General features: G+C 44.3%; 1 protein-coding gene and 1 long non-coding RNA gene across 4 annotated transcripts; one reads left to right on the top strand and one right to left on the bottom strand.

Annotated features, from left to right (window-relative positions):
* Positions 1 to 1,032: 1,032 nt before the first annotated feature.
* Positions 1,033 to 18,688, bottom strand: NKIRAS1 (NFKB inhibitor interacting Ras like 1). 3 transcript variants are annotated; one of them, XM_032675404.1, is made up of 5 exons: positions 18,635 to 18,688; positions 17,517 to 17,610; positions 16,701 to 16,829; positions 9,012 to 9,253; positions 1,033 to 6,176 (listed from the first exon to the last, which is right to left on the bottom strand). In XM_032675404.1, exons 1-5 carry the CDS (start codon positions 18,659 to 18,661, stop codon positions 5,937 to 5,939), a joined length of 732 nt encoding a protein of 243 aa, XP_032531295.1. In that variant the 5' UTR covers positions 18,662 to 18,688; the 3' UTR covers positions 1,033 to 5,936. The 3 variants fall into 3 exon arrangements, with proteins under 3 accessions (XP_032531295.1, XP_032531316.1, XP_032531306.1); XM_032675425.1 differs by having other exon boundaries at positions 17,517 to 17,596; positions 18,635 to 18,655; XM_032675415.1 differs by lacking the exon at positions 18,635 to 18,688 and adding an exon at positions 18,224 to 18,413 and having other exon boundaries at positions 17,517 to 17,596.
* Positions 8,961 to 14,605, top strand: LOC116780445. Its single transcript, XR_004354481.1, has 3 exons — positions 8,961 to 9,290; positions 9,562 to 9,672; positions 14,235 to 14,605. It is a non-coding gene; the product is annotated as an uncharacterized LOC116780445 (long non-coding RNA).
* Positions 18,689 to 18,692: the final 4 nt, after the last annotated feature.

The raw sequence follows: 18,692 nt of genomic DNA, 5'->3' as shown, positions 1-18,692 counted from the left end.
AGGATCTACCACTGTAACATTAACAGCCAAGGCGTCATCTGCCTGGACATTTTAAAAGACAACTGGAGTCCAGCATTAACCATTTCTAAAGTTCTTCTCTCCATCTGCTCCCTCCTCACAGACTGCAACCCGGGTAAGTTCCCTGCATGGCCACGCAGGCTGCCTGCCACCTTGCACCCCTCCTGGCATCCAAATATTACATGGCCCTCATCTCACCCCGATGGCTTCAGCCAGCATGGCTCCAGCCTCCAGAGCAGCAGGTTTCCCTCTCCAGGGCAGCCAGAGAAGGGCTGGAGGTGGTGGAGTTGATACACCCAAACAGCCTGCTGTTCACAGCTCCTCAGGCTGACCCAAGAGGAAAGCAGAGGTCCTCCTCATGCACATGAAAACTTCTTCCTCTTCCAAACCCACCCTGGGTTTGGGTAAGGGTGGAACACTCTTTGCTGGTCTGTAGGGTTACAGTAATTCAGTAATGGAACTGGAAGAGCCACAAACGCAGTTCTGAAAACAGGGGATTAGCCTCTTACTTTCCATCATCTATTTAAAACCAGTGACCAACTATACTACATGTAATTGTCACTGCTGCTCTAACCCACCCACTATCCACACTAGTTAAGAGGAATGTGTCTTGGTTTTCAAAGTCAATTTTACAGATTGTATTTTTATATATCTCAAGATCAGAGAAACACCAGATTTCACACTGTGTTATATATGCTGAACTTACTGGAACCTCTTCTTGAGATCTGATCTTTCCTAGAAGGCAGGTTTATATTGATACAAAGACATTTAGCAATGCTTTTAGAGGGAATAAAATAAACCTGAAATGCATGAATTGGTGAATGTTATCAGTAATACAATTATGACTGATTATTGTCTCTTAAACTCCTTAAAACTTTGTTGACATTTCACTCTATTAAGTTATAGATTAGTACATCACCATAAATACGCAAAATCAGAGAGGATACAGACCATCAATTCAGTATGTTTAGATTGTTACAGTGAACCTTACCTTGTATTAAATTCACAGTTCGGTTTTATTTTAAAGTTTTTATTTGGTAACTCATCTAAAATAAGCAGTGTATTTCCTTTTCAGCTGACCCCCTGGTTGGAAGCATTGCCACTCAGTATATGACTAACAGAGCAGAGCATGACAGAATGGCCAGACAATGGACCAAAAGATACGCTACATAAATTGGATTTTCGTCAAACTCTTACATTATTCGTCTGTGATGGAAAGAGCTGCTTATGAATTTGAAGGGGTGGGGGGAGGGAGGGTGCTGGTAAAGAGTAGGGTATTTCTATAACAGATTTTATTCAGTCTTTTATTTCCTAAGATTTTGTTGTTGTAACTTAAGGTATCTTGCTACAGTAGACAGCTAGGATTGGGAATAGCATACTTTAAGACTGTAATTAGTTCAGCAATATTAGCTCACATATAGTACCGAGAAGAATGTAAACTTCTTAGACTTCTTTGGTTTTCAGTTTGCTTGCAATATGTAAAAGATTAAAACAGCTTAATTTTGTACAGGTACATAGGTTGACGTTTATGTAAAAGTCCTTTCAAGACTCTACACACTGTTTTTGCTTTTTGTTTGTTTTGGGGGATTTATTTTGTTCTGGGTTGGTTTTGGTTTTGGGTTTTTGTTTTGTAAAAAGATGTCAGCATTGTTTTCCCCTATGGGAGGTCACATTGGTATTTAAAAAATCCTTTTTAAAGACTGTCATCTCATGATCTGTGATATGGAGAGGTGGATATATGGCCTCATATATGAAAGGAGAAGTAGTTAATGTATTATTTTATAAGCCAATCTATCTTTGTGAAAAGAATAAAGGGTTTAATCAGGACTTATGGTAACCTGTAGTGAAATACCTTAAGCTGTTTAACTGTAAGGTGTGGAATAGGAGTCACTCAGTGGATTGGTTGTATGTTGTGGGCTACTTAAGTCTGCATTTGTTACTGTGCTAATAAAAAGATGTTTAAAAAAAAAAAAAAGAAAATATTTCTGCTTAGTCCCTTGCTTTCCCATTTTACCAGAATAGTGTCTCCCAGTACTCTTTGATGATTACAGTATGGTTAAGGCAAGGGAGATCTGCAGGTGAGTGCACTGACTGCTGCTATTTTGGGAAGACAGTTCTAGACAACCATACAATGAATGACAGCATAAGACCTTTGCAACTGTTCACTGCCTAAGTGTTGTGCAGGGGCATGGCCATGAGGAGGTAACATACCACAGAATCCATGATAGTTACTTTTTAGTGGAAGTTTTCACAGCATTGCCTCTTCAGGAGTGGCATGTTTTGTGAAAGTACAACTGGAAAAGTGTAAGCAATCTAGAAGGGAAAGAGGCAGGAGGTAAAAGGAAGAAAAAAATATCTTGATGCTTTTCTGATGGAGTGGTCTGTTTGGCCTTGGAAGAGGAGAAGGAATCATGTCCTGGTAAGCTAGCAGGAGACACTGTAAAGGAGACTTAATCTGTAGATCCTTTAACTACCTATAAAGATTATCTCCTAGAGACATGGTGTTTACACTGAGGTGTGTAGCAACAGGGCAGTTAGTTGTGGATATGGCATTTTAGACCACTCCCTTAAGGTAAAGGCCGGAAGCACAGATTCATTTTCACATGGCAAGTACTTCACCTTGTGAAATTCTTCTGGGTGCCACGTGGTCATCTGCACTCTCAGATTTGGGTTGGTACTTTAAAATAAATTCCATATATATTTTATTTACATACTTCTCTTCCTATCTAGATACAGAGCCAGTCTAACTTGGTCCAAAGTAAGCTGTTAATTAGAGGTGCCCTTTCCTTTGCTGGGTGGCTGTGGGTAGTAGTACCTTAGCCTCATCAGCTGAACTGCAGTCTTTTGACACAGTGTATGTTTAGGTGTATGAGCCCTCTCAGCTGTTTGGCTGTTTGGTATATAGCTACAGCACACCAGGAGCATCTCTGGTCATCTTTCCCTCCTCTCCTTTACTGAGTAAAGATGTAAATGGTTAAATATCAGTAGGTGTTTGCCAGCTTCTTGCTTTGTGCTACCAGGACATGCCAAATTAACTGTTGTAGCTGGTGAGGGTGACTGATCTGTACAGTGGGTATTCAGCAGGATAGAGGTTTAAGAAGAACAGAGAAAGATAGTACAATTTACTAATTTATTTTTCTTCTTTTTAGCAATTTTTCCCCATTAGCTCATGAAGGGACTCTAGCTTTGCAGAAGGTAAGTGATCCCAGTGACCTACAACAGGGTTTGAGTCAGTGGAACAGTAAGAACAAAATACGTGTTCTGCCCTTTAAACTACTCTGTACTTTACTTATTAACCCTATCAAAACTGTACTACAGCAAGTTTCATTTTCACTCAGTACCAGCCACTGTATGTACATTGTTTGCAGAGGAGACACTACATTTTCCATCACTTGTCAATAAAATGCTATGGTATTTAGAATAGATTATTTGAGTGCTTAAAAAGCATCAGAGGAAGCTTATGAAAGAAAACAGTGGGTGGTGGTTTTTTATGTGAATGCACTGAATGATCTAAACTCATTTCTAGTGAATTAACCAAATCAAAGATAATGTATTTGCCTTTACATAACCTATTTGAAAAAATGGCCTTAGTCACTTAGAAGATCCTTTTTGTCTTGCTTGTCTTAAAATATTGTCAAGTCCAGGAAGTCCAGGGGAGCAGGTGAGCAAGCTCCACTGCACAGCTCTGGCAGCCTACAGGTGACATCAGTCTTGGCAGTAGAATTGGCACTGAGTCTGCGGCGTGCAGAGCTGGACAGGAACCAGTCATCTCCATTCTTTCCATCTCCACACGTTTTAAGTTAATTCGGACTTGTGAACCTGTACTCCCTTTGCTCAAGGGTGAGCTTCAGTGATGATGTGATGTTAGTAGATGTCTTCACATATTTTGATTCATCCAAAGCTGATTCAAGTCCCTTCTAGAAGAAGGATTCTGCAGAGCTGAAGAAGGGGAACGTGACCCATTCCTTGGTAAGAGGTTGCAGCAAGGAGGTGAACTGCTGCTGCTCTGAAGTTGCCTCTACTTTCCAAGCATGCAGACAGATATGGAGTCTTCTGGGCAGGGAGAAGCCTGGAGTACACGTGTGTTCAGTAGGAAATGAGTGAGTAGTGGGTGTTGTCCTGCAGCATCACTGGGGACAATGACTATTACTAGCCAGGTTGCAGGAGGTCATGCTGTAGTGCTTACTCAGCTGCAGTGTTGCAATGGAAACAATTGTATGTTTCTAGCAGGGCAGTGCAGGAGCTTGCTCATTCATAATTGCTCTCTTATCTTACTCCTTGGCCACAGCAATCCAAACTATATTGAGCAAAGCACATAAACAGTTTCGTCTACTTCATTATAATGGTAGGGATACCTGCTTCGTTTTTAGTGAAATGTACTGCTCTGACATCAGTAATGCTGACAGACTTTATTAACCAGTATTCAGGAAGAGCAATACTGTAACCTTAATTGTGATCATTAAGCACACTATTTAGCAGTTATGATATGACACTGCAAATATTGCTTGTGGTTTTGCTGATTCACAGTGGAATTCTCAGTATTTGTTCAAAACAGCAGTGAAAAATGCAGGAACTGAGTATTTAGGTTCATTCCCTCTCCCTGCTCTCGTCTTCAAATATAAAGAAAAGGTAGCATCTTTTAGTACAGGAGGTTGTTAAGATGCCAAAAACTGGCCACTGTCTCTGGGAACAGTTGCTCATTCTGTCCCTTTTGTTAACTTTACTGACAGGCTGACCTAGGACAGCAGATTCCTGCAGCACAGGTTTACCTTTACCAGCACTGAGTTAACACAGCACATCCAGTTGTGCTCCTGCTGCTGGACAATGTGCAGCATGATAAGTCCAAACCTCTTTGGTACAGGTATTTCTGGGTGTTTTCCATGAGGATAGTCCCAAAAGGCAGCCCACTACACTCCCTAGCCCGCTCTCACGGAGCAGTACAGCACTTTGGGCCAGTTATTATCTGGCCTGTAGCTTCGTACAGGGGGTGGATTGCTGCAGCTTGGCTGAGCAGCTGGGTAGGAGTGTTATGCAATGCACTAAGCAGAGCCCAGGCAGTACCTCCTGCATACAAAATTGCTCTGTATAATTTCTCAGTACAATTATCACCTATGTGACTGTGACTGATTTGTACTGGACATGCTGGAACAAACCCACATACAGCTATCTTGTCCATCAGGTCGCAGTTAAATTAAGGAGTGCTCTGAGAGCTTTTCTGGTTTGTACAAATGAGTTCTTGAGCTGGAAGCACTGATTGCCAGACTTTGTTGACAAGCTTCATGTCAGGGTAGATCTGGTCTAGTATTTCCCAGAAGATGTGAGGGGTGTTTTTGTATGATTTTGTTTTTTTTTTTTTCCTTCCAGACACTAGCAGAATATCAGTGGCTAAATCTGGTAATCATTTTCCTTCCCCATACCCTTCTCCTGCAACAAGACACTGACCTCAGCCTTCTGCAGCATCAGTATGCTTTGTGGCCCTATTTAAGGTCAAGGTAAAAGAACTACTGCAATTTCAAACATACTGTCTCTCCAAATTGCTTTATTGCAGCTAATACTATTTGTGACTAGAGGCTACAGATCTGCAAGGCCATTGCTTAATGGTAAGCTTGTTGATTTGTCCCTCAACATGGCTGCATCCAGGCATAGTAAAAGCCCCTGATAGAGAGGTGTCCATCTATCCCTTCTGTCTTCATAACCCTTGTTGCAAGATAACTGCTCTCAGGAAGAGCTTTTTTAGGTTTTTTACCACCAGTGACTTTTTCAAGCCAAGTCTGTGAGAAGGAAGGATACCTCTTAGCTATAATCTTGCTGATTTTATTGCTGAATGCGATTATTGCTTTAAGTGAAACTGCAAGAAGCAAATGGCACAAAAAGGACTTAGACTGTGACCTGGCAGCAGGAGACAATGCTAGGCTAGCCTAGTTATCACAGTTATTCCCTTTGCTCTTCCTTCCAGGCAAGGGAAAGGTTGATTTGTTCTGGGACTGGGACAGTTTGCTAGCTAAGAAAGTGAAGGGTTCAAGCAGTGTTTTCCGATCTGTCACAGTCACTTCCCACAGTCTCACTTTCTCAGCCCTTGCCCATTGCTGTGCTGCTTCTGTTTCCACTTGCCTTTGGTCCAGGAGGTCAGTTTTGTTTCCCAAGACAATAACTGTTACCTACAAACCAAACAAGAAGGGTGAGCTTTATACCAAAACCATCCACCAGTCATAATCCTTTTAAACAGCAAGCAAGTAGCTACACAGTTCAGACCTGCCCTTTAACTTAGCCCTGGCACAAGGTAAGTTGCATGTAGTTTGGAAGATCAGGGTCTGGGATTTGAATTAGCCTCATCTACTTGTGGGCTGGGAGTTTGTTTTCATCATAGGATATGCAGGACTTCCCCCTTCTCCCCACCCTGCTCCCCCCACCAATTGCTTGGAAGGGAAACAATACCAGAGAGATCCAAAGTTAAACAGCCTGATTCTCCACTTACTTGGCAATTGAGCTGTCCTAGGCAAATGATAAGAGCATGACATCTGAGTAGGTCAGAGCAGCAGATGCTTGAGACAAGAAAAAATGCACGGCAGCAGAGAAAGCCTGGACCCCACAGCTGTGGATTTTGCCTTGTTTGTTTCTTTTCCAAGCCCCAGCCCACAATATAAATAAAGCCAACCGTGCCAGTGGCCTGGGCAGGCTGGGCTGCTGGGCCCTTCTCCCAGCCCGGCCCCGCTGGCTGTCCCACCTCAGGCACCAAGAGCCACCAGAGGGACCAAAGCAGGGACAGTCTGCTGAAAGGGGCAGATAAGCACCAGCACTGTCCTCTGGGAAGCAGTTTCAAGAGCAGCTGGTTATTAGCCAAGTAGAGCAGCACAGTGGTATCAAGTCAGATTCATAGCTGTAAGGATCCACCAAGTGACTTCTGTATGACCGAGACAGTACAGGGTGGCTGAGCTCAGTAGGTATATGCAGCCTTCCCAGTATTTCAGTTCTAGGAAGTGCTGAAAGTAGTGCTGGACATGTGAAGTTACTGCTCCTCCTTATTTTAAGCTAACCATTGTCTAAAAATGTTTTACCAGCATCAGCTCTTAGGGGAAACCATGCCTACATGTACAGTTCAAAGTCCTCAGTCAGACTCTGGTCTCATCTCTACACTAGTGGTTTGACGGAGATCAAGTCATAAACTCCTCTCTTACTGATGATTTGTGGGTTTTGCTGTGGCCACACCTGCTTGCTCTTTCCTGTTCATCAGGCTAACGCCAGGATGTCTTCTGTTTCTTTCCAGCTAGAGCCGTTTGTCCTGTTCCTGTGAGGTCTGAGGCTTCCTTTCTTTTCTACAGCAGTCCGGGGTGTTTGAAAAAATGCTGTTTGGGGTTTTTTTTCCGCTCTGTGAAGGCTTTGAAAGAAGCTATAATCTTCATGTGCATTTATCACATGCTCCAACTGAATTTATCTATGGGTAAGCCCTGTCAGTATAACAGACACAACCTCTATGCAGTGTAAAATTTGGCCAGACTTTAAGCATGCTGGAGAACACCTACCACCAGCAGAGACAAGGAACCAGCCATCAGTGCTTTCTGTCATCTACCACACAACAGAGGACTGTGCCACTCAACAAGTTGAAGTTCTACCAGCTCAGAAGCACATACATTCCTAATTCAGTTAAGGATTCATTCTATCAGAGCCCAAACTTTAAGTCATAGAATCATTAATCCACTGATTACCAGCTATCTTAAGATAGGACTTCTGATCTCACCTTCTGTGCTTCAAAGCCTACTTTATATGAATTAGAAATCACAGGAATGAAACTAATTTATCCATCTTATTGTGGGCACCACTCTTTTGACTATGTTATCCTCAGTCAAAATCACAAAAGGATAAGCAAACTGTCTGTTTTCTAAAATACCTGCGTGCAATGAGAGAGAAGTTCTGACAGGTAACACAGAACAGCAGGATGCAGATCCTGTTGGAGCTGTGACTCCCTCTCCTCATTACAACAATGCTGTAGAGTAACAAATCAGGGCCCTCACAAAACACAGCACCTGGGAAAAATTTCCTGCTTGTCCACCTTTCCTTGCCCTGCAGGGGAGTTATGATTGACTCCTGTATCCCTGATATACGTGACAGTCTGCAGCTCACACCAGCCCTACCAGCTAACATACCTCTCCTGTGACTGCACATTCGTTCTGCTGTCAAACTCGAGCCTGCCTTCCTCTACCACCCTGTGTGCTGTCAGTACAAAACAAGTAACATTCTTGGAAAGTCTCTCCCTACCATTATCCAATTAATTCTTCATGCACTTTTTTTTCCCCAAACAGCATAAAACAGGCATTTGGAAAGCTGTAGGCCAAAGACTTTTAGCAGAGAAAACTACTTGAGAATATAAAGATATTGTAGGAAAAGCCATAATGCTAATGCCACATGCAAGTTATATTTGTTTAGCTAAGCTGGAACACTGTCAGCTGAAAACACTAGCTGCTTTCTAAGGGAAAATAGAGCAGTCATTTCACACAATTGAATTGATTCAATATGGTTGTTAAAATACATTAAAGCTGCTTTGCCAATTGACTAATGTCGGGGAGACCCATTGTCAATTACACTAGTTTGCAAGCCATCAAGTCCATGAATACAAAACAAACAAAGATAATGCCCTTCGCTATATTATTCCATGCACTTGACTTCCCCTGTACAATATCTAAGAAAACATATGAGCTGCACTGCTGTAGACCATATGTTTTATTAGTCATAAGTGTCCTGGCTGGTGCATTCAGCTGACTGAATTTTAGCTCTATTAGAGGAAATAAGGAAGAGAAAACAAAAAGCATTCTTCTGAATGACCTGCATGGCATGTGAATGAGACTCCTCCACCATGAGAAAGCTTCCTTTTGCTGGGTTGCCCAAGGCTGTGGGTACATTCGTTTTCCTTTGTATGCGAGTTTTACAGAAACAAAATCTATTCTTTGCCATCTTAACTTCCTATCACTGATACAGCATTTAGCCAACCATGCATTTACCTCCTTTTTGTCCCTAGAGACATCGATCTCCTTTTTGAGCAGTTCAACTCTTTGGAAGGCTTCAAGGCTGGTCACAGCATACACCAGAACAAAGCCATCAGCAACAGAGAAATAGTGTTTTGGCAATTCTACGCCCTCCTGCAGACCTCTGGTGTCATAAAGCCGTAACTGTTCCTTCACGCCTCGGTCTGTCTCCACCGACGCCAAATACACGTCTTCCATTGTGGCACCCTCTTCTAAGCCTGTTTGAAAACAAGCAGGAAAGTTCAACTGCTATAGGTAAAGCACCACTATAAGAATTATTTGCAGGACAGCAAAATTTTACCCCATAACAGCTTTCAGTGCATGTTTTCTTGTGTGACTTGACCTGGACTCAGCCCTTCCTGGCATTCCCATGGAGGGTTGTATTCATAGATGACCACACTAGCTATTTCCACTAGCATCACTGTAAATACAACCACCTAATATATAAGCACATGATTATGCCTGTAAAATTAATCTATACAACGTGCACATTCAGAATAGGATAAGATGTGTGTTCTCCCTCCAGGTTTTCCAAACTCCAACCACCCAGTGTACCAGTTCTGTGCCAAACATGCTGCAAACAGGCCTGCCCAAACATACCCTTTTGGAAGAACAGCTGAGAAACACCAGATAGCAAGTACTAACATCATAAGCCTACTTCTTTGCTTCATAATGAGCTGGGTCACACTGCAGAAGCAGCAGCCAAAGGAATAATTCTGGGAATGAATGTGCATTGGTGGTACATCTAACTAACAAGCGAAACCAAGCCAGAAGGGGAAGGGGATGTTTGCATACAAAAAAAGTTGCATACTCTATTTACTCAAATGCACAGTGAGCTTTTTCCATCCCCTAGGGATTTAAAATGACTCAGATTTGCTAATAGGAGCAAGTTCATTTACTGCAAGGTAAGAGCATGCACAATGTAATAAGCTTTGATACGTGTATCACCCGTTCCATGGTGACTGTCTGCATACTGGCCCTCCTTCCCTCCTCTTCTACCCCTAGTAAATGTGAGGTAATTCAAATGATTTTTTTTTCCCCAAGACAAACCCAGAAACACATAAATCACCTTAGCTTTGTGTTCCTCCTGGATGCAGGTGCATAAGGCTACAGGTCCAAACATCCTATGTAGCTGGGCCCCTTTCAGAGTTGATTTTAAGTATTCATATAAACCCTCTGCAATCCATGTTTTTGCCTCCACTGCACTCCTATATACAACTGTTTGCTGTTGCAGGGCTACAGTAATGAGTCCTGCATTATTCTCTTTGTCTGCCAAAAAGGGATCATTTTAGTGCATTGTTTAAGGAAACACGAGGGATTATCTGGCCTGTGAAAATAAGGATTTTGCTATATTCAATGACACTATTCAAAATACTTCACATTGACAAAGAAGCTAAAGCATTCCACCCACGCTGATGGTTTCCCATGATGTATGCAGCATTCCTGTGCAGGAAAGTGGCACAAGCTGTTCTTTTTGCCCCTCTCTGCGCAGTCTTCATAGATTAAACTCTTATTAGGTTTCCAATAATTTAATTTATCTCGCCTCCAAATATAGCCTGCTAATGTGTGGGAGCAAAACTAAGAACAGAAGATCAAAACAAAGGTTAATAAAAAAAGGAAGCACAAACGCATTCTGTGTGGTTGTAGAATGTGTTATAGGGGTATTTTTAAAGACTGAAGTAGTAATAGAGCTCTTTCTGGATATAGCACTGTTGTATAGACATAGCACTATGTTCTTGCTCTGCCTCATTGCATTGTACAGACAGGTCAAGGAAATCAGTAAATACAGCTTTGGCAAGAAGGAATGAACCATAAGTACCTAAGTTTTCTTTTTAGAAAGCAATGAATAATGTTGTACAGTTTTTTGTCATCTAAATGCTGCACTGTAATTCAATGACATCTAATATATCTACGTTATCCTGTGGCAATCTCTTCCCAACGGCATTAAAAGCAGCAGTGAAAATTGTGTCTTTAACATCCTATTTGAAAATGAAGAGGAAAATTTAAGACCTGGGATTTAACTCAGCAGAATAGAACAACAAATTTTGATATGAAATAGGGGGGCCTCTTAGGAGGGAGTTGGAATTTATGTACCAGTATCAGATTCCAGAGGTGAAATTTCACCTACGTGCACTGGGGGAGGCAGTATATGCAAGTAATTTCCTAAGTAAACACAGATAATTTTTAGAAATACCTGTGCCACCTGGGCCTTGCTTGTAAAGCCCAGACCATGTATTAGCCACATCTTACTGACAATGATATTTACACTTCTTGTTAGTAGTCCCATTCAAACACTTTCCTGGTATCCATTCAAACATGGTCCAGGCAAGTTGTTTTAAGACTAATTGTGTCAGAGTCCTAGAAAGGTGCTGGCACCATCCAATCCTCCCTGCCACAAGAACCCTGGTTCTCCTTCCCTTCACTGGCATCCCCAGGCACACTCCCACCTTTGCTACCTGGGTGAGCAAGGGCAGCTTGTGCTGGGAAGTTACTGCCCTGCAGACTGCTGCCAGCTTGAGTAGATTTTCTTTGGAGGAGAGCACTACGGTGAGCCACCTTTCAGGTTCAGAAGTTACAGGGGTAAAGGGGAACTGACAAGACAGTGCACAATCTCATGCTTTCTTTGAAAACTAAAGGTATAAAAAAGTTAGGAAGGGGAAGGAGGAATAGACAGGAGTGATGCCATTCTCCAACGCCTACTTAGCTGGTGCAAATCTTAGGAGAGGCAGAAGGGTCTTTGTCTATGTTACCAACTGCTGACACAGAGGAACTGCAAGGGGAAGCCTCAGTCATAAATTGGATGGTGTTCAAACCTTTGTGGTTTCCCAATGAGGTAAAGAAAAGGCTCAATATACTAATGAATACTGCACACTCAGGCCTGGCATGGCAGATGTATTGTAAATACCAAAGTAAATCAAAATTTCAAGATGGATGGAATTTCATAAGTTCACAATCGAATCTTGAACATAATGCAGTGCAAATTTTGAGTCTTCTTAAGTACTTTTGAAGATCTACGTAATCTCTTTTTCCCTTTTTCTGGAGGAATTCAGCAAAGAGCTTCTAAAGCCTGCTATTTCTTATGTTTGCAAACTGCAGGATAAGGGGCTTTGCTTACTTAGGTCTCAAATGACAGTCTATCAGAGGATTCCTGATTTAGAGAAGAGCTGGGCAGATCTCAAAAGGAGCTGGTCTATTTAGATTTAGCTGCTAACAAGTAGCCAGGTTGTGACCCTCAGTTGCATACATTCAGCTCCATTTTCATCTTTCTAAAACACAAAGCTGACTGTACCTCTATCATGAGGTAGTTTTAGTTTAAGAAGCAAATATGTAAAAAGGTGTCTGCCCATGGAAAAGGAATTGGAAGGACATGATCTTTAAGGTCCCTTCTAACCCAAACCATTCTATGATTCTATGAATGCATAATTGGGTTAATTAGCCTCCACATCTTATGAGCTGTATAAGCCAAAACCCCAATCCCTTCAGCTCGACCAAGTGAGGCAAATTCTCTCATTATGGGTTCTACCACAATAATACATGGTGTTTTCATTCCTACTTAGTAAGAGGATCTGAAGTAGCTGCTTGTGAATAACCTGGCCATACCAGCTATTTACACAGCCAGGAGTCAGAGATAAATGTTCTATAGGAAGAGTTCTCATCTCCTTCTGTTAAGCTGATAAGATTTACCATAGGTTTTGAGGTAAAGGCAGAAGGAAGACTCCTTTCTGCACCATCACTGAACAGGGACACTGTTTAAGGAAAAATAACTATCCTTTTTACAGATATGTCCCATGCCAAAGTTAAGGCAACAACTCTCCTATTAGTCTAGTCAAGAGAGGTCAGGCCAAGCAGTGCCACATACCACAGGTATTTAGTGGGATAATCTTCTACTGCCAGTCAAAAACCCATTTCATGACATTTCCCATCCCAGGTACCAGGCAATCACAGAATCACAGAATAGCTAAGGCTGGAAAAGACCTCTAAGATGATCAAGTCCAAGTGTTAACCCAGCATTGCCAAGCCCACTACTAAATCGTGTCCCCAAGTGCCACACCTATGTGTTTTTTGAACACTTCCAGGGATGGTGATTCCATCACTTCCCTGGGCAGCCTGTTCCAATGCCTGACCACCCTTTTAGTGAAGAAATTTTTCCTAATATCAAATCTAAACCTCCCCTGGCATTAATTGAGGCCATTTCCTCTTGTCTTGTTGCTTGTTACTTGGGAGAGACCCAACTCTCACCTGCTCCAACCTCCTTTCATGCAGTTGTAGAGAGTGATAAAGTTCCCCCTAAGCCTCCTTTTCTCCGGGCTAAACAACCCTCCGTTGCTCCTCATGGGACTTGTGCTCCAGACCCTTCACCAGCTCTGCTGTCCTTCTCTGGACCCACTCCAGCACCTCAATGTCCTTCTTGTTGTGAGGGGCCGAAAACTGAACACAGGATTTGAGTTGTGGCCTCATCAGTGCCAAGTACAGGGCAACAATCACTGCTCTGGTGCTGCTGGCCACACTATTTCTGACATGAGCCAGGATGCCATTGGCCTTCTTGGCCCCCTGGGCACACTGCTGTGCATTTATAGGTATCATATACATATGTGCAATTCTTAACAACTATTTGTCCTGACCTATGGCAATACAGTCCCTACATGATGCAAAGCTAAATCTGCACCCATTTCAAACATCTCCTTTTGGTTTTTTTTTCTGATTCCTTGTATTAGTTTAGCAAGAGAGTCTGCCATGCAATATGTACATTATTTTATGTGGCTCTGAGAGCATCTCTCATCTTTTTGCCCTCTCCCTTCCCATCCTGGGGCACAAGGTAAACAGCTTCTCTTGCAGTTTAAAGCCTAGCACAATATCCAGTACCACACATTGTTGCTCACATGCTACAGAGTTATTCCTCCCTCCTGAGTACTTTTTCCTCTTTGACCTCAAGTAATTTAGTGCCTTTGCAAGAGTGTTAGCTGCTGACCATGTGAGCAACAGTGGCACTTAGGGACTTCATCAGTGACAAGCCAGGGAGGCTTGAAGTTGCACATTTTTCTAGGTAAAGAAACACAGTGCAACTGGGTTCACAGCAACATCACCAAGCACACAGCCAGGAGCATGGGCTCAAAGCCAAGGGCTTTACATAGCAGCGTTAAACCTCCAAGGACTCCAATCACTTCTCTGACAGCAGCTGTGTCTCCACTCTTTTTACAGGAAAGTCAACAGGAGGCACATGAGCACTGACACAGACACATGGCTGATTTACAGCCAGGAGGAACCTCTCGTGTATTGACACAATGGCTGTGACACTTCAGAGAATGGCCCCAGACCTTGTGCTCTGAGCCTCCAACTAAGTTCAGGCATGCCTCTTGTCACTGGGAGGAGGATGTGCATGCCATCAAAATGGAAAGACTCCATGCATTGGCTCAGCAGTTGTCCCCACGGCTCCCCGGCCCTCAGACCAGCCACGGAGCTGCTCCTGACGTCAGTCAGGAAGCACAGGTTTTGAAACAGCTTGTGTCCATGTTGCCATGCCCGGTGAGCTGCCTTGTTGGTTGGCTCTGAACAGACAGGCTTTCAGCAAACACACTAGTCTTTTTTGCCTCCTGCCAAAAAGGCCAGAAGCCAGAATGTACATGTCAGCTTTCTGGAGCTCGCAAGCTTTAGGAAATGAGCATCATGACCCAGTAATCATGTTTCAAGCGTGGAAGGGCCACCCCTGCAATGGTAGCACCAGCAATGGGTCTGTGCAGTTTAAAGCAGCTCAGCTAAGAAGCCCTCAAAGACTCGCCATTCCTCAAACTCTGTCCTTGCTCAGTGAGACCCTCACAGTGGTGTCCTGCCTCTGCAGTTTGAGGGCTAAATCAGTACAGAGTGGAAGAAGAGTTGAAGATCTTATGGGAACCATTTTCACCAGCTCATACTTCAGGCACCCTCTGCCACAACTGCCCATGTACTGAGGAAGAGGCAGGGAGGATGGTGACCACTCAGGAGGACTGCCAAAACCACTAATTTACCAGTCCACCCCCCGAAATGTGCCTGATGGCCCACACAAGTGACATCAAAACTGCTGAGCCACAGTCTCTCATCCTTTGGAGCTGCAGTGGCTCCATAATGAGCCCTCTCCACATCTTGATCTTGACCCTACTATTTGCCCTCTTCTCTGAATGTCTTGGGAATAAGATTTGATCAAAATCATAAAAACCAGGAGACTACCTTCTTCCTTCTCCCCAGCTGCTCCCTCTCTTTCTGATAATTCCGAAAAATAAGAGACGAGCTGCAGGAAAGGAAAACTGATCTTTTCAAGATGTGGTGGGTGGAGGTCTGCATTTCTAAATGGCCAAGATGGAGCAGAGCATTTGGGAGCGACAGAGGGACACCCACAGCTAAACCCCAGGCACAAAGTTCTCCCTCCGGTTATGTCAGCCAGTATCCATGACGTTGTATAATCCTGTACATGGCTGGCTCCATAAATAGCTCCTCTGATCAGCAACACCCGAATATCCTTCCTGCCTGGGTTGCTAATAGGAGGCAGGAATTAATGCAAGGCAATACGATTTAAGTAACGTGGCCTCGCTCATGCTGCTCGGGTGTCCCTGACAATCACCCAGCCCAACACGGAGGAGAGGCAGGTTGGTAGCACAGGGAAAAACCTTCAGCCTCCAGGTTTTGCAACCTTCACGTTGAAAGCTACATGGGGCTACGTGCGTAGCACTCGATAGGATGCTGGAAACAGATGTTGCTGCAACATTAGAGGAAATCCTCCTTTTAAACACGGGTATTAGCACGCAGTTCTGTATCACGCTTTGCCAGCAAATTCCTCCCATCCCCGCATTTTAAAGGTGCAGTGCTGCAAAGCACCATTCTAGAAATCCTGGTGTATATGCAGTAACTTATACCAAGGTCTAATTTAACAACTCAAGAAAAAGATATATAGTGACTAGGCATCTTCTGTCAAAACCCTGGTGCCACCCCTTGTTTCTGGGTGAGGCAGGAATAATTTGTCAGCTTAATGACCATTGCCCTTCCTCTCAAAGCCAAGTCATGTGGAAACAGAGGGAAACATGCCGGTTTTGCCTTTGTTCCCTTTCTTTTGTGCACAGCAAATCTCAAACATCCCCTGCTCCACTGTCAAGTCTATTTTCCACAGGAGGATTTCTTTGAGAGCTGAGACACTTGGCCTTCAAAGTTCAGCACAGAATGTGGAACGTAAAGCTTAGCTGTTTTTCTTGCCAGAGCTTTGATTAAATGTTAGCCAAAACCAAGCAAAACAAAGCTTTAAGAAGATGAAACAAAAGTCTAAACAGTGTCTCCACTCATCACGTGACATCTATTTATTTTTCAGGCATCTATGGCGTCCTTCAGGGAACAAGATATTTCTTATGCAAATAGGCAGCAAGCACATCACCTACTTTCTGTGTTTGTTTCTTTTTAAACATTCACGTGTTTTATAACTGGGAACACCACGGAAAGGGTTCTTCTCCAAGGCTTTTTTAAAAATCTGCCCATAAGTGGCTATGAATTTCAAGAACTGCCCAAAGATGCAACAAAACCACATGAATTTTCTCCTTCACTTCAGTGCAGTTCTCTTTCACCTCAGTTACTGGTGTTTTGGGGCCCACACAGAACAAAACACTGGAAAAGGAAACAACGTCCCCCCAAAAAGTAAAAATTTCTCACCAACAGTATGCTTTCCATAGAGAAGCTGCTCCAAAATCGCAGTCTTTCCCACTGAGGCCATTCCACAAACCACCACTTTGTAGCCCTTTCCCATCTTTCCCGAGAAAGCAGAGTCGGCAGGCGAGCCCTGTGCAGACACAGGAGGCTGTTAGCCTGGCACGGCGGCAGGGATCAGCTCCCGGCGGGAGCAGAGCCCACGGAAAGCGAGAGGCAAAGCGCGAAGCAGCGGGTGACTCGGAGGCACAGCTCCCTCCCAGGCGCTCGCCAGAGACTGATATTTTTAGGACTCGAGTTTCCTCCCACACCATTTTTTAAGGTTTTTTGGCTGCTGCCAGTGGTGCTGATGCCTGCCTGCAGCCTCGACACTTGTCCTGTCAGGCTCAGGGAGGCTGCGAGTGATTAAACGTGGAAGGCCCCGGGGGCAGGGGCTGTGTTTGTTGGCATGTGTGTAACACTGTGTTATTGGGCTGCCTGGTTTTGCAGTGGGCCTGATGGTATCTGATGGTACCAGGATGGTTCTGGAAACGCAAGAAAATGGTGGTCCCCTCCCTTTTATTTCACCCACAGAAAGTTTATAGCTTTTACAGACTAGGACCTACAAAACAGGAGTGTTAAAGGCAGAAGTATGGAAAGCAAATGCAGAAGCAGGTTTTTGCAGTCTGCTTTACATCAGTTTGGATGGGTGGGGGTTGGTTTTAGCAGGAGGTGTCCAGCAGCTGGGATAGTTCCCTCCGCCAGTGAGCCATGACAGGGCAGCAGGCTCGAACTCAGTTTGTTGTTTGGAGCCATTTGCCACAGAGAGAGATGAAGAGTACCTTTTTTTGGACCGGGAGGGGCTGGCGTTGTCCTGCTTCAATTCCAGTTTAACCAGGTAACACTTCACAAGCCAGGGTGCTCTGCAAAGCATACACTGAAAAACAGAAAGGTCACCCTGCAGCCACAGGCAGGAAGGAATTGCAGGCTGGGAAAGCTTAACTCATAGAAACATAGAATGGCTTGGGTTAGAGGGGAGATTAAAGATCCTCTCCTTCTAGCCCCCCTGCCATAGGCAGGGATGGCATCCATCAGACCAGGTCACCCAGTGACGCTGCACACAGGAGGGATGGGAGCAGATTGATGGGTAAAGTCACAACTTTGGCCCCAGACTAGGCTGCTCGTGCTCACCATGTCAGGGAACATCCCCCAGGGCTGCAGCTCTGGGGGCTCCCTGGTGCCCTCCCCCTTACCCCCCCACTGAAAAGGTTTTGGAGCTGGTTTTAGGGTTTTTTCCGCCCTTCGGGTTTAATATTTGGAATAGAATAGAATCGTCAAAGTTGGAAGAGGCCTTCAAGATCATCCAGTCTAACCATCAATCCAGTACTACCCCTGTGACCCCTAAGCCACATTATCCAGATCCAGATACCTCTTAAATACCTCCAGGGATGGTGACTCCACCACCTCCCTGGGCAAACCATTCCAATGCCTGACCATCCTAACAGTGAATTTTTTTTTCTAATATCTAATCTGAATCTCCACTATCTCACCTTAAGGCCATTTCCTCTGGTCCTCTCACCGCAGGCACGGTAGAAGAAACTGAACCCCACCTCACTACAATCTCCTTTCAGGTAGTTGTAGAGAGCAATAAGGCCCCCGCTGAGCCTCCTCTTCTCGAGACTAAACAAGCCCCAGCCGTTCCTCATAGTCGTATGATTTCTTTAATTATCATTTTAGAGATTTTTTTTTTTTAAGGCTTCTTTTCAGGATTTTGAGGGAAGTGTCCCCCCCCCCCCATTCCCTAACCTGGGGGGGAGGGTGGGGGGTGTTTCAGAGGATGTCGCATCTCGCCGAGCCCCCGCCCCAGGTCCGGCCCCGGTACGCGCCCCCGCCCTCAGCCCCCGAGCGCGCCCCCGGCCCCCGAGCGCGTGCCCTCCCGCCCCCCGCGCGCGCGCGCACACCTGGGCAGAGCCTCGCGCCGGGCCCATTGACCCGTGCGGGCCACGCCCCCTCGCTCCC

This window comes from Chiroxiphia lanceolata, chromosome 1, assembly GCF_009829145.1.
Source record: "Chiroxiphia lanceolata isolate bChiLan1 chromosome 1, bChiLan1.pri, whole genome shotgun sequence".
Taxonomy (NCBI): domain Eukaryota; kingdom Metazoa; phylum Chordata; class Aves; order Passeriformes; family Pipridae; genus Chiroxiphia; species Chiroxiphia lanceolata.
This window is presented reverse-complemented; position numbering and strand designations above follow the sequence as displayed.